The 15,993-nt window shown below is 43.0% G+C and overlaps 1 protein-coding gene across 8 annotated transcripts in view; it reads right to left on the bottom strand.

Annotated features, from left to right (window-relative positions):
• The window catches only part of arap2 (ArfGAP with RhoGAP domain, ankyrin repeat and PH domain 2), a 253,644-nt gene that overhangs the window by 94,913 nt on the left and 142,738 nt on the right, over window positions 1-15,993 (bottom strand). For all 8 annotated transcript variants that reach the window (XR_007448601.1, XR_007448602.1, XM_049568438.1 and 5 more), the window contains exon 15: window positions 481-606. Coding sequence is in view for 6 of the 8 variants with exons in the window: in XM_049568438.1 (XP_049424395.1) it covers window positions 481-606 (126 nt within the window). In the remaining 2 variants the exon portion in view is untranslated. The remainder of the gene's footprint in view (window positions 1-480; window positions 607-15,993) is intronic.

Raw genomic sequence — 15,993 nt, 5'->3', positions numbered from 1 at the left:
GCTGAGGAGCTGGGTGTGAAATAGAGCCTGATTAAAAGTTTCTAACTGCCTTGGAAGACAAAACTAAGGAGGATTGAGAAGTTTTGGAGGTAGCATCTCTCAGGTAGATTTATAAAGGACTGAAATTCTTTTATTTATTTTTATATTAATTTTTCTAACCTGGCCTTAATTTACCCGGTACTTCCGCTGAGCATTCACTGCTGGGTCGTCTGAGAACATCTCTCAATCTGACAAGTATTCTCAGAGGGCCGATGCAGAACGCATTTGAAAGACAGATTCATTGATCGTTTTGACTGGACTGTTTGGTGTACGGATTAAACGATTGGCAGTTTGACAACTGACAGACTGACACTGATTGATCGCTCAGCGCTTAACTGGAGTAGACCTCTGACAAACACGCAGTTTAAATTGCTTACAAATGGATTGATGGATTGATTGGCCTTGCTGGGGGTTTTTGCAAAGAACGGCTTTCACGCTCACCGTCTCTTCCGCGCCGGTCCAGCGTCGTCTTGGCAGGGCCGGTGGAGATGTAGAGGAAGCCATCCATGAAGAAGGAAGCGTCAGACAGGGAGGTGCTCTCCGACCACTGCTCGAGTCTGGGGAAATCTGCAATGAGGGGGGAGACAGAGAAAATGAGAAAGGAAATGGTCCCCAATTAATGTAATGGTGGCAGTGCACCATTCTGATGCCATTTCACCTTCACCTGCAGCTATACATTCAAATACTAATTTTAAATACCATTTTTTCTGTATGTGAGCCCCAGTGAATCCAAGGACAGCGTCCACTACAGAACATACAGTACAGGCCAAAAGTTTGGACACACCTTCTCATTCAATGCGTTTTCTTTATTTTCATGACTATTTACATTGTAGATTCTCACTGAAGGCATCAAAACTATGAATGAACACATGTGGATTACCTGAACAAAGCACTGAAATAACTGAAAACATGTTATATATTCTAGTTTCTTCAAAATACAGCTACTATAGGTTGCTCTCATTACTGCTTTGCATAACTCTTGGCATTCTCAATCCAGATCGATCTTGTTATAGTGAATATTAATCAGGTGTGCCTTATCAGGGTTAATTAGTGGAATTTCTTGCTTTATCAATGGGGTTGGGACCATCAGTTGTGTTGTGCAGAAGTCAGGTTAATACACAGCCGACAGCCCTATTGGACAACTGTTAAAATTCATATTATGGCAAGAACCAATCAGCTAACTAAAGAAAAACGAGTGGCCATCATTACTTTAAGAAATGAAGGTCAGTCAGTCCCAAAAAATTGTCAAAAACTTTAAATGTGTCCCCAAGTATTTGAGTCGCAAAACCATCAAGCACTGCACCGAAACTGGCACACATGAGGACCGACCCAGGAAAGGAAGACCAAGAGTCACCTCTGCTTCTGAGGATAAGTTCATCCGAGTCACCAGCCTCAGAAATCTTTCTTAATCTGCAGCTTAGTCTGCAGGACTCAGAGTCAGACTGAGAGTTCTGATTGCAGTCCTGCAGACCCATCTCTAGAACACCTGTTAAGAGAGAGCTAACTGCTAATCAGGCCTTCATGGTCAAATAGCTGCTAGGAAACCACTGCTAAGGAGAGGCAACAAGCAGAAGAGATTTGTTTGGGCCTGAATTACACACAACTTGCACCATCAGTTAACACTGCTCTGGTGTGGAAATGTTTTTGCTGGCTAGGTCTGATGAGTCCAAATTTGAGATCTTTGGTTCCATCACCCATGCAGCATTGTGAGATGCAGAAAAGGTGAACAATGGATTCCACTCCATGGTTCCCATCCATTTTCATGGAGGAGGTGTGATGGTGTGGGGTGTTTTGCTGGTGACACTGTTGGGGATTTATTCAAAATTGAAGGCACACTGAACCAGCATGGCTACCACAGCATCCTGCAGCGACATGCCATCCCATAGGCCAGAGTTGGATATCATTTATTTTTCAACAGGACAATGACCCCAAACACACCTCCAGGTGTAAGGGCTATTTGACCAAGAAGGAGAGTGATGGAGTGCTGCGGCAGATGACCTGGCCTCCACAGTCACCGGACCTCGAATGCAAAGGAGATGGTTTGGGGTGAGCTGGACCGCAGATGTTTGGCAAAGGCTCTCACCCTAAATCTCTAATGGGAACTCCTTCAAGACTGTTGGAAAACCATTTCAGGTGACTACCTCATTCTTGGAGAGAATGCCAAGAGTGTGCAAAGCAGTAATCAGAGCAAAGGGTGGCTATTTTGAAGAAACTAGAATATAAAAGATGTTTTCAGTTATTTCACCTTTTTTTGTTAAGTACATAACTCCACATGTGTTCATTCATAGTTTTGATGCCTTCAGTGAGAATCTACAATGTAAATAGTCATGAAAATAAAGAAAACGCATTGAGGCATGAAGCACAGCTGTTCTCGGCTTTTAATGTCCGAAAGTCCATCACTCGTCTCGTCAACGAAAATGAAACACAGACTTTGTCTTAGTCATAATTATCAAGATTTATTTTAAGCTCGTCATCGTCTTGGTCAATAACACTGACCGCTAGCTAGCTCCCACTAGACTGTCACAAATCTGAAAACAGGGATGTTATTATCAGTAGTAGGGCAGCTACTATAGGTTGTAATATTGGACTATAACTAAACTATAGCTTCAATAAAACAAAACAGATCGATCTTGTTATAGTGAATATTAATCAGGCAATTTTTCCAATATCAGCATGTGGCAAATTTAAAAGGTACCTAGAGGCTTAAAGCTCATGTTCATGTTCATACTTGTATTTAAGTTTTCTACTACTTTAATGTTCAAAAATTTTTATTTTCCTCAAACTTCCTTTCCTGGAACACCTGTATTCTCCCTCCGTTCAGGGTCTCTTTAAGCCACGCTCCCAAAAAAAGCCTAGTGTCCTCTGAATGGTCAGTATTTCGGGGTCGTCCACATCTTGGCGTCTCTGCACCGTCATTACAGCTATGAAATGACTGTAACCGAGTATGGCAGCACGTTTGATCTCACTGTTAAGAAGCAGAAAAGTAACTTAAATAAAGCCTCAATTCTTTCTTAATCTGCAACGTTAGTCTGCAGGTTTAAACTCAAGTCGGACCGGACTGTTTCGGGAAGTTTTATGGGTTGATTCTGATTGCAGTCCTGCAAGGGAGAGGATTTCCCTGTGCATCACTGAAGCTGCACAGTATAACTGTTTTTCCCCATAAAGAGCACAAATGCAACTAACAGACTCCATAAATCCATTCAGCAGCTCCACCATCCACAGTCAGACTATTTACTGCTGAATTACAGCTCACAACTTGCACCATCAGTTAACACTGCTCTGGTGTGGATGTTTTTGCTGGCTAGCGAAACATCTTGGCGCAGACTATTTACAGGAGTTTACCAGCCCATCACCCATGCAGCATTTGAAGATAATTACAAGCACGGCTCCATCCATCCATTTTCATCCACTTATCCGGGGCTGGGTTGCGGGGGCAGCAGGCCGAGCAAAGCACCCCAGACGTCCCTCTCCCCAGCAACACTTTCCAGCTCTTCACTACCTCAGCTCTCTCATCAAGCCAGACGAGATATGTAATCCCCTCCAGCGTGAAACCACTTTTAATTGAAGCGGGCCTCCTACCAGTGGGACCCGTGGCCAGAACACCTCGAACAGCAACGCCCAGGAAGCATCCAGTCAGATGCCCCCACCTCACTCAGTTCACTGAACAAGACAGCTTATTCTCCAGATGTCTGTGAGTTCTGTACCCTATCTCTAAGGCTGAGCCCAGACACTCCATGGAGGAAACTCATTTCAGTAAAATATCCAAATGACCATTCACATTAATCTGACCCATGACATGACCATAGGTGAGGGTTATATATCACGTGTAAGCAACTAAATGGTGAAGCATCTAATGTTACTAAATGATGATGACATTAAAGTGAAGTACATAATAATAGAAAACTGCATTTTATCTACTGTATAGGCGCCTTTTAAAACACTCAAGGTCACCTTACAGGCAAAGATAGAGCAAATAACAGATTAAAGTCAACGAGTTATGAATAAAGTAACATAAAAATATCATCATGCTAAGATTCTACTGAGAATATTTATGGCAGTACATTTGTTAAATCAAGTATGCAACCCCACAGCGCACTTTGTGGGACACAGATTTATGCCTGCATTACTGCAGCAACATATACCATCTAGATTTTATCCGTCAAGCTGTCCGGCGTCCATCACATGTCAATCCTCATTGTTATCCCAGATTATTGTTGCAAAAAACAGGTTTGGATTTGGAAAGTTTTCAGATCAAGATAGCACTAATCCCAGATGTGATTCTATCTTTATATTCCACTCTTACTCACGTGAAATCCCTAAAAAGATCCTTTAACCAGAAAACATGTATTCACGGCTCATTGAGGCCACAGCTCCCCATTGTTGAAGAGCCCTGAAGCAACACAGCGGATCCCTACCAGCTTCATGATTGTTGTTCTTGAACCTGAGCTCTGACCTCCATGTGGAGAGGATTTCCCTGTGGGCATCACTGAAGCTGCACAGTATAATCTGTTTTTCCCCATAAAGAGCATAAAACATGATCATACACGACTTTCAAACATGTTATGGGAGCATTTTAAAGCCACAAACCTCCATGTACTGTATCTCTTAAAAATGAGTTTTACCCTGCGTCCTCTCTTCATCTTTGTCCATTTAAATTAGCAGCCTCCCTCCCTCATTTCTCTCCCTTTCTTCCAAACTCCCTCTTCTCGTCCTTTCTTGCCAGCTTTAAGAGCTCCCCACATTCAACCTTATCGTTCTCAAATTCAATTAGCTTCAATTCTGGGGTTCAATTTTCTGCCAGAGCCTTGGCAATATCTTACAGATTTTATCTTCACTACCTCCAGCTCTCTCATCAAGCAAGGTAAAATAACTTTAATTGAAACCACTTTTAATTGAAGCGACATTTCCACCCTTTACTGACACCAGCAACGCCTCGTCTCAGGGCCGCGGATCACCCCATAGAGGAAAACAATCAGTTCACTGAACAAGACAGCTTATTCTGAATATGTCTGTGAGTTCTGTATTGTGTCAAACTAATTGTGTCCACATGCACATCAGTAATACTTTCATTTCAGTAAAATATCCAAATGAATTCACATTAATCTGAAAATGACATAAAATGCGCGTTATATATCACGTGTAAGCAACTAAATGGTGAAGCCTAATGTTACTAAATGATGATGACATTAAAGTGAAGTACATAATAATAGAAAACTGCATTTTATCTACTGTATAGGCGCCTTTTAAAACACTCAAGGTCACCTTACAGGCAAAGATAGAGCAAATAACAGATTAAAGTCAACGAGTTATGAATAAAGTAACATAAAAATAAATAAAAATAATAGTAACTAGTCCATACCCATTGAGTACCATTGACTTAGTCATACCAAAAATTCTAAAGAAACCCCAACATTGGTCCACAGGGGGAGCCACAGCGATCGGTCGCATTTTAGCCATTTTTAAGCATTTTTCTGTTGTTATAGCGCCACCCAGTTGCCAATTACAGTTAAATTTCTCCAGTCACCTTGAGGCGTCCTGTTCTACATATCTACCAAGTTCAGTAAAAATCCATGTGGCGGTTAGGCCTAGATAAGAAATTAGCTCTCTAGCGCCCCCATTTTGTTTGATGGGGTCAATAATGGAGGGGTCCCCTCAGATTATGTGTGGTCATATGCCTACAAAGTTGCGTGGTGATGGGTGAAACCCTTGAGATGTTATACACCTTTATGTGATGAGCCACGCCCTCCGCAATATTCATTGCCTTATAGAAGCTCAGTTTTAGGAAGTTTTCCAACTTTTGCCAAGAGGGAACTTTAGATATTGGTCCCTAGATTATGTTCACCCAGTTTCATGCAGATCGCTCAAACTTCCTAGGAAGAGATCCATTTGAAGTGTTTTTCAAAAAATTCAAAATGGCGGAAAATCTATATAAGCGGAAGTTATGGGTTCTTGAGGCAAATGTGTTCCTCATGAGGAGAGGCATCTCTGTGCAAAGTTTCATGTCTCTACCACATACAGGGCATGAGATATGCCCATTCAAAGTTTGCAATTTCAATCGGTTGCTATAGCGCCCCCCTTTGGCCAATTGATGTAATATTGCTTCATTGGCATCCTCCCATGACCCTCTACCACTGTGCCAAATTTCACATGGATTGACCAAGTCAGTGAGGAGACAAATGTGGAACAGACACACAGACAGAGTTTTCGTCATTATACAGTAAGATATAGCAACAATAAATAAGCAGTCCATGAATAATTTTTAAAGCTACAAATCTGAAGTAAGTCTGTGTAAAGTTAAATATATTTTGGTAGGGGAAGAACCAAAGCCCAACCCAATATTGCTTACAGGGGAATTTTAATATCTCCCAACCCTAGCTGGGCAGTATGGAGAAAATCAGATATCAGGCTGAACTTATTTTAGGATTATGCTTTTGACTTTTTTTTGCATTTATTTGACAGTACAGACAGATAGGAAAGGAGGAAGAGTGAGAGGGGATGAAATGCAGCAAAGCACCATTGGCCTCCGCCATTAGTTACTTTACAAATTAAGATTTTGCACTTGAAACATATGAAAATGTTCAAATACAGCTGGAACTATGAGGCGATTATTGAATAGACAGAAAATAAATTCTCCTTATTTTAATAATCATCTAAATCATTTTTTATGCAAAACATTTCATGGTTCCAGCTTCACAAATATGAGGCTTTTTTGTTGCTTTTTCTTTTTATTGTCTAATAATTGTTATGTTGAGGTTTAAACTGTTGGTTGAACAAAACAAACATTATGAAGGTGTCACTTTGAGCTCTGTAAGTGTGACGCTATCTCTCTTTACAGAATTTTTATAAACCAAACAATCAATCGATTAATGGAGAAAATAATCAGCAGATAAACCCATAATGAAAATAACTGTTATTTAATAGTGCTCCAGGTCGACCAACTACAGCAGTCGAATCCTGCTTTTACATTAATGCACGAGTCAGAATCATCAAATGAGGTCATATATTGGAGACTAAACTTAACACACATGTATCATGCAGAGAGAACTGAATAAAAGCACACGGTGAAGCTCATGATGCTGCTGTACACACTGTCATTCCTCTGCACACAGGAGGAAGAGGTAGCGTGGGCATGAATATCAGCCTGCGGGGACTCCCCCACTGCCATTTATGCGTCATCAAATCTTAAAAAACAAAACGTAACCTCTGCATATATAGAAAAATACAAATATCAAAAAAAAGGTCAAGTCCTTTCAAGTCATTTGCCTCAGGTCAAAGGCAAGTCTCAAGTCATGAATATCAAGTCAAAGTCAAGTTGAGTCTTAAGCCCCTTTTACACTGCCAGATTTTACACGAATGTTGGGCTGTTTTGCCGGTAAACTGCGAGCGTTTAGACACACAGAGCCGGATTGGCGAGTTGATCTGAGGTGCCCAATTTTCCGCCTCGTAGGGTAGATATATTGGTGGAACCTTTTTAGTTTAAACAGACCGAGGTGGCCTTCCACCACGGGAGGGGCTGTTGATGACGCCGCACTAGACTCACAAGTCAGTCTTTAGACACTTTGCTTAACTAAAGACTGATGACTTTCTCCCTGATTTTGTGTTTAGATGGGCGGATACAATTTCAGAGTTTAAAAAAACTCCCTATGTTGCAGAACCAATAGTAAATCTGCAGGGCGGTCCTTCGGTGGCTCGCTGAACTCTTGTGCTTGTAAACATAGTCCCACTAGAAACATGTGTAGCGGTACAAAATGGCTCAAGTCGCTGTAAGTCCTTCATTTCCACAATCTTGTGGACTGAGCACACGTTTGATAAAACGGAGTTAAATCTCTCGGCATCCATTTTCAATCTCTCTGTGTGTTTGTTTCCTTGCGGACGAGAAAAGGGGGAGCGCACATTTCCAGGAGGGCGTGTCCTTTTCAAAAATGCAAGAGGCGTTGCTTTGTTGCCAGTCATTTTCTCCGGTGTGTTAAACACACTTTAGAAAGGAGTGTCCCCAGACTATCAGAAGGTGGAGATCTCTGATTGTCTGGGGGCGAGACTAATGCCGCACGTGCGACCCACTGGCGGTGGATAAACAGGAAACAGCTGATAGCAGGAATTAGCGAGCAGATAGTAGCGAGAGGGAAACACAAACCTGACAGACACTGTAAAGATGAGCAACAAGGAATTGTGCGCCCTCCTTGTCCTCACAAACGAAGAGGCCATTAACCGTCAGATGACGGGGACGGTGAAGAACGGGCCGACTTAGGAGAGAATCGCCGAAGGACTGACCAGCCACCGCTTCCCTCAGAGCAAGGCTGTTTACGTCACACGCTGAGCTACATGTTTCGTTACTTGCTCACGCCCCCCATTGCCCCGAAAAAGGCGCATTCTGTATGAACAAAAATAGGAAGGCAGCATTTTGCTGCACTCCCCGATTTTGTTTTTATACTGCCAATGCTGAAAGAAGACTGATTGGGCTTTCCTGCAAATTTGCACAATTCCTGTTTAAAAAGGGCTATAGTGTTAGTCAAGCAAGTCTCATGTGACTCAAGTCCCCCACCTCTTGTAAAGACAAATAACAGAACAGCTCAAACAGTCTGGTAAGGTCAGGAAATCACTTTACTTAACTCTGATACAGCCTTTAAAACCAGGAAAAGACAACACCCTTCCAAAATCTAGTATCACATCTAGGGTTCGATCATAACATCAATATAATTTCGATATTGCCCAGATAACTCTGCCCTTAAATTAAAAATATATTTTCCAATTCTGATTCTGTGTCCCTGTGTTGCTTATCCATTTTTCTTGTTACATGCTAAGTATGTGTCCAAAAAAATCATTACTGAGTATTTTTAAGTCAAAATCCTTCTCTTTTCTATGGCGGACTTCGCTCGTCAACCCACGTCACATTTGATTGGATACATTTATGTAACCACATGAGTCATCAGAAATATGTTTACTTTTTTGGATGAAAATAAAAGACAGAGATTTTGATTTATAAAGACTCAAAAACATTTTTTTCCAAACATGGTAATCACAAAAGAAGCCTTTTAAGGACTAACGAAAAATTAAAAACCAAACAACAAATGCACTGCCGTCCATGATCGGTCTAGCTAGTAGCAATCAAATCAACAAGAGCACCATATCTGGCCTGACACAGGCATTTTTATGCTCCGTAACAATTCCTAACAAGTGCAATATATTTTTGAAGCCATGCCAGGGACGCAGAGCCAATCAGGCGCAGGGTGACATAAAGCCTGGGTGACATTAGGGTAGCAACATCTGTAATTTTGCTTTGAATCTAACATGGACAATGTGTCTGCCAATAGCTGCGCCATAAATACATGGAATCTGACAGAATTTAATCAGCAAACTGCAGGGAAGTGAGTCAAACACACACACACACACACACAATGGTCCAACCACTCAGGTTGAGAGAATGTAAATAAGCCAGTGGCTTGATGCTGTATCAGTTGTAACAAGGCTCTCTCTGTGAGCCGTCTAAACAGTCCCTCTGGGCCCCTAAAGCTGGACTCTGTTAAGATGGGACTGTGATGTCTGTGGGGGCGGCAGTTGAGAAGTCTGGCCTGTGCTGATTGGCTCAGTCCCCAGTGAAGGGAGGTGACATGACAGAGTGTTCAATTAGCCATCTGGTCGCCCACGGCAACGGTCACAAAGTGGTCCCCGACAAGCAGTGGACAGCGGGGTATTCAGAGCCACTCGCTCACACAAAAACACACACACCGAGACAGTAAATGATAACAGGAACGGCGAACATATGCGAGGCGAGCGTAGATAACATGTACACGTCAGCGCAAGATAAAAAACGTCCAGAAGATTTCCGAGTGTGAAAACAAACAGTCGTTCACATGGTTGTAGGAATAAAGCTCATTTATTCAGCGCGCTGTTTCACCAGAGGCCACACACACACACACACACACACTTTTTTAGCCAACAGCACTTCAAAATTAAAACATCCACACACACAAACACTCCACCAGGGAAAACGCCTTAATTAGAAAGACTTAAAAAACACTCCGCAGCTGCTGCTGACCTCCTGACCCTGTAACAGCCCGGTGTAGAGTTTGTGTATTGGTTAAAAACATAAACAACGTCAACAAGCACTGGAGAAGCTGGCAGAGCCTTGTTGCTCACAACAGGGTGGAATGGAGACCCGAGATGAAACGGGGCCTCTGATTTAGTGTTTGTGTATATGTGTGTGTGTGTGTGTTGGTGTTCATCTTTTTATTATCCACACAGAAAGCCTGCTGGATAAATTTTTAATGTGCCGCGAGATTCAGAGATTCGAGGCGTCAGGGATGCTAGGGTGGCAACAATAAAACTTCTCTGCCTCCAAATCCGTGGTGTGTCATTTAAGAAGGAGCGGAGCGATGTCGGCAGTGAGAGGCATCGCTGTTTAGCTTGGTTTTACAGTACAGTGGCCTCCTGGGTGGAGTGAAGGAGCGCCATAAAACACAATTTACATGTTTACATTGCTCTGTTTACAGTTTAGGCTGGCAGGGGTTCACTGTCTCTGCTGCGAGACGCCAGTCGTTTGGCGCAGCGATGAAGTGGCGACCTTAAAGTGACTATTTGTGGAATTTTTTATGAGTTTTGCATCTCACAAACAATTTAATAGCACAAGTTTTTGTTTGGAGACAAGTATGACACTGCTCTCTTCTGGGAGGTGCCAAGGTGGAATTCTGTTTACAGCCTGGTATTGAAAACTGTTTCAGTCTCTGTCGACTATTTCTGGGCCGATGTCACTATGACGTCATTTTGTTAGCTGGAGGCGGAACACGACTCTCCACCACAGGGCTGTAGGCTACACAGGAGTCTTGAAATCTGGTCTTGTTGTGTTATTGGCAGCCAGAATAGAAGGAGTCATGGCTCAAAACTAGCCGCTGCCCGTCAACAACAACAAAGACAACTATGGTTAAATGTGACAAGACGAAAGGACAGGACGGAGGCAAAAGTATTTCCTGTTGTCGGGATGAATAACGTTATATGTATTAAGGGTTATCATGTCCACCTCATCAGAAACTGGGGAGGGATTAAGAGGAATATGGATTTCTCTGTAATGCTAACTTTAGCGCATTAGCTAACATTAGCTTTGGTTGCTCAAGTGTCGTCCTCCTTTGTAAGACTGGCATAGTAACCAACCTCAAAGCTTCCTGTGACATCATCCATCCACTGAGTGAGAGCGTACGGGTCGGCCAGTCTGGTCCCGTTGGTCAGTGTTCACCTATTCAAGGAACACTCGTGGTCCTGGACAGTGAGTGACCTGACATGGTGCATTTGTAAATTCAGTTTGACGCTCTACACTAAAATGAGAGCCCTGTTGGTCGATGAAACGCAGTGTTGTATTTCAATATGAAGTAACGAACAATTAAGTCTAGTACACATTCACTTCATTCGGCGCGAGTGGCGCGAGTGCTCTCCGCCACCTCAAGAGTGTGGTGCTCTGAATAACGAAACGGTACATTCCAACAGCGCTCCAAATTTACAAACAGTCCAGTTCTGTCAGAGTGCAATCCGGCACTCTTAGAATGAGTATTTCTAAATGCACCACTCGCATCATCTTCCTCCACTGTCTAAAACAACAAGCCAACAGAACTTCCTGGTTAACGCTAGCTAATGTCGGAGGAGAATTATTTTGCCTCCAGCTAAGCCCCGCCCACCAAACAAATGTCAAACTGTTTACTAGCAGTTAAAGGGTGTATAGCTACAGGGGTATACGTGTAACCGTCGCTATTTCAGTGTGTTTTCAGTTCATGGAAGTTACTGTAATGTTTTGGTTGCCGAAAAAAAGTGTTGTCATTCGGTGTTACTTAAAGACCCTCGAATGTTCAATGACTTTTAATGGTTTTAAGCCTCTACTTGACTAGCGAAAATTAGCATTAGCTGTATCACTATTATCAATAGATTGTAATACACCTTGCTCATTTCCTGTATCCATGGCCCTAAGGTCTCTTCATTCCAATGAGAAAAGTGAGCATGCATACAGATTATGACTGATTCTTCGCCCCATAGTCACTGAAATAAATTCTGGACCCATTTTTCCTAACCCTTAACCCTTTTAAACATTGCGACACTGAGATGGCTTTTTTCCAGACAGACAAATCAGGAGAAAATAACTTTGTTGGCAACACACGCTCACATGATCTGCTAACAACTTACCTTTCAGTACAGGTATCGGCTATAGGACAAATTGTTATTTCAAACATCAGTACTGGCCCAGAATTTAAAAATCGTTGTATCCCTACATAGACAATGAGCGAAAAGACAATGTTTACGTCACTTCTCGTGACAAATCCACAGATAATTATCACCTACTGTAACCCCTCAGTGCCACAGAGCTTTTTACATCTCTCAACTCACTGTTTTGGTTTTCAGGCCTAATATTTCACTGTTTTGGTTCAATTTAACAGCTCTCATCAGGCTCATTTTCAGCCACAGCAGGAGGCTGCTTTTATCTTTTATCCTACAGCAACAGTTGATAACTTATGTAAAAATAACTTTTGGTTATATTTGATGAAACTGTCATTATATTCAGACAGTAGTACAGGAGGCAGATAATCACACTCATGGCCAACTGTCAGCTTGGTGTGTCAGGGCCTTTAGAGACACCTTTTTGTACCCACGTTGGTCAACTCTACGGTATTTGCAAATCTCTACTGGTGGACACATTTCTACTGTCGTATGGTATATACTATCATAAGGCCCAACCCTAATGTGAACCTAATTTGTTTTTTCATCAGCTGACACTTTCTGTAGATTCTCTATCCATTGGAAAAAAGACCTGGCAGGTGTGTATTTTGTATAACCGGATCCAGCATGTCTGTGTATCAGTGTCGCGGCCAAGTGGCAGATGGAGTTCAGTTGTTAATGTTACCCACCTGCAGCGTTTAAGAACCAATTACCAACTTGTCTTTCCAGTCAGACAGGGACCGGTGGCATCTACACAGAGAGTGACACATCCAAAGACTGAAACTTCTTTTGTGTGTTAATAAACTGCTTGTCGGCCGAACCGGCCCTCTGTGTCGTCCATTTAAGCCACAGACCTGGATGTGACAGCAACTCTGGCAACAACATCAGTATACATGTTAAATTTGCCAGAGTGATGTGGGGGATGGACACAATGTGGGATTCATAATGCTCATTTTGGTGTTTAGAGAATTTATTTTTACTGTCTGTTCTGACTGCTTTGAAATTTCGTACAAAGGCTTTGTGGAGACACAAAAAACCCATGACTGTCTTCTTACAGATTTGTTTCCTTAAAGGCGCTGTATGTAAGACTGTGGCCAAAACGGTTACTGCACTCAAATTCAAAATACTGCCGCAAGTCGTGTCCGCCCCCCCTCCCCTACAGATTCGAGGTTGCTGCTCTGTGCTGAATTGCTGTGTTGTGCTCCGGCGTCCGGTGATCTAACACCGGCAAAAATAGAAGTCCTGCGTATCTGTTGCGGTGGACTCCAGAGTGCCGCAGCTGAGACGGAGCCGGGACGCAGCACAGCCGCAGCCGGTGGAAACACACACATTGACTAGAATTGAATCCTATCGGCTCCGCTGCCGTGCTGGAGCACAGATGCAACCAACACGCATCTGGTGGAAATTGGGGGTGATTTGTTTGTCCACGGGCGGCTGCCGTGGCAGGGCCGCGTCGCCGCTTCCTTGATCTTCGGTTTTCCAGCGGACCGTTCGAGCAAGTCCGGCTTCTCTGCTGCTAACACTGCTGCCGGGATACAGTGGAGGAGGACAGCATGCTTGCCGTGCTGCTAATGTTTGTTTCTCAAAAAAATCATCGGGTCGGTGACCCACCTGCACATGGGCTACAATGTATGATCGAAAATGAATAACAGTTGAAAGTATTCGAAATGTCCATCCACGTCTAGCTATGATGCTAGTTAGCCAACTTTGGCTAAAGCTTACCTGTCGAGGAGAAGAGAAGCCACTTCGACATCCGATTTCAAATTCTTCTCCGCTTTCAACCGTCTCCACCGTTCAAAAGCATCTCCTATATAGACCCTCGCTTTGCCTCGAGTTTTGTCTTGGCGTTTTTGGGAATCATAACAAGGTCGTTTGGGTTTAGTCGCACCGTCAGCCACTGTCGCTCAGTCGTAACTGTAACTGACGCTGAGACTCTACTGACTGCATGACTGGTAGACGGCAGTGGGTGGCGCAACAGGCCAAAACACAAATTCAAAACATAAACATGATTTGCGGACCGTAAAATATTTTTTTAAATGCGAATATTCTGGCTGTACTATTGTTGTCGGTGAGATCAGTATGTTATATGAACATTATTCCTTAGTCTCTGTGACATATTAGGAGGATTTTACGACTATTTGCTTTAGATTTCTTACATATAGCTCCTTTAACCATTAAGACTGTAAATTATAATGCAAAAAGAGGCATCAAAGTATAATATCCACAGTATTTGGTGTCTGGTGTCACATCCATCCCTATCTTCACACCGGAAAGTGACAGGACAGGCAGTGGTGGCAGCACGGTGTGACAGGGCGTGTGCCAAACTTCATCATCCTGAAATATATTTGACATTGGCAGTGTGTTGCTTTTTTAAATGTAGCTTAAAGGGATGGTTTGGATCTTTTGATGCGGGGCTGCATGAAGAAAATACCCATAGTCAGTGTACAGTGTACCACCTACCTACTGTGTTGGCATGCCTCCAGTTTGGAGAAGCAGACAGAGTACCGCCACTGAAGCTAGGGGTTGTACCACCTAAACAAATCCTTATCAATGTAAGTGTATGCTATATGTAGAACATTTTCAAAGCTGTAATTGATTTTGTTAGATGGGACTTTTTCTTAGGTGGCTGAAGTATGTTTTGTTGCTGACCCTGACCACAACAGTACATTGCTTAGCTTCCATGTGCGCACTCCCACTTCTCCAAACCTGGGGCATGTTGACTACCATCTACTGTAGGTTATATGAGACTGTGGAAAAGTGCCTCAAACAAACCTGCTTAGATTCAAACCATCGCTTTAAATGTTTCACATCAAACCTAATGCTTTATACATATTTTACATTTTTATATGTGGTGGCTGATGTAGCCTCCTGAGTGTAAGATATGGGAGCACAGTGGACATGAAAAATGATAAAGGAACCTAAAAATATACAGGAAACCACCTCAGTGGAAGCCTTTGACTATAAGGGATAGATCCATCATTGAAGCCACCCTCAGGGGCTCCTAAAATGCATAGAGGCACAGCCTCGGAGAGCTGCCATTGGCTTTTTTAATGAAATCTGGGATGGGGATATGTAAATGAACATGCTCCTGCAGTATCCCAGGGTGCTTTGGGGCCAGTAGGTGTGGGCGGGACAGCAAGGCCCGTCGAGGCCCACATGCATGCACTCACATGTACGCAGAGAGAAGGAGCTAATGAAGTGGCAACGCTGGATGTCCTAATGCTGCAACTACAAATGAGCCGCGGTGGAGGGAAGGGACAGCAAGGAGGTTCTGGGAGACGCAGGCTGACAGCTTTGTTTTGATACACTATATCCAGGGGAAATGGAGGGTTTTCCTATTTTTATTTTTACAAACTGGGAGCGAGATTCACACTGTGACGAGACGCAGCTGCGATGTTTGCTTCACACTACGAGACACTCCAATTTAGACTTTAGTTGTTAAGAGTGAGGATTGTTCAGGGTGACGATTGCTTATTGCCGGTTTATCCCTGTTTCCCAAAGGGGAGGGAGTGAATTTGGTAAAGAACCATGTTTGCCGTCGTTCTATTCAATATATTTACTGGTTCACAGCACTGTGTGGTGGGTGAATGAAGGCCTGAAGTGCACCCTTATTGTGCTTTATAAGATGAAACTAGAATTACTGTTTCGCGGTTGAATGCCTCTGCGAACCAGTCAAGCTGCAGTTTACATCCATGTCTGTGAAAATATGGAGGCTTCACACACATCTTCAACCTGGCAGCACAAAAGATCTATGCAGTCAGC

Source organism: Epinephelus fuscoguttatus, linkage group LG23 (genome assembly GCF_011397635.1).
Source record: "Epinephelus fuscoguttatus linkage group LG23, E.fuscoguttatus.final_Chr_v1".
In the NCBI taxonomy this organism is placed as follows: domain Eukaryota; kingdom Metazoa; phylum Chordata; class Actinopteri; order Perciformes; family Serranidae; genus Epinephelus; species Epinephelus fuscoguttatus.
Note: the sequence above shows the minus strand (reverse complement) of the source record. Positions and strands in the feature narration are given on the sequence as shown.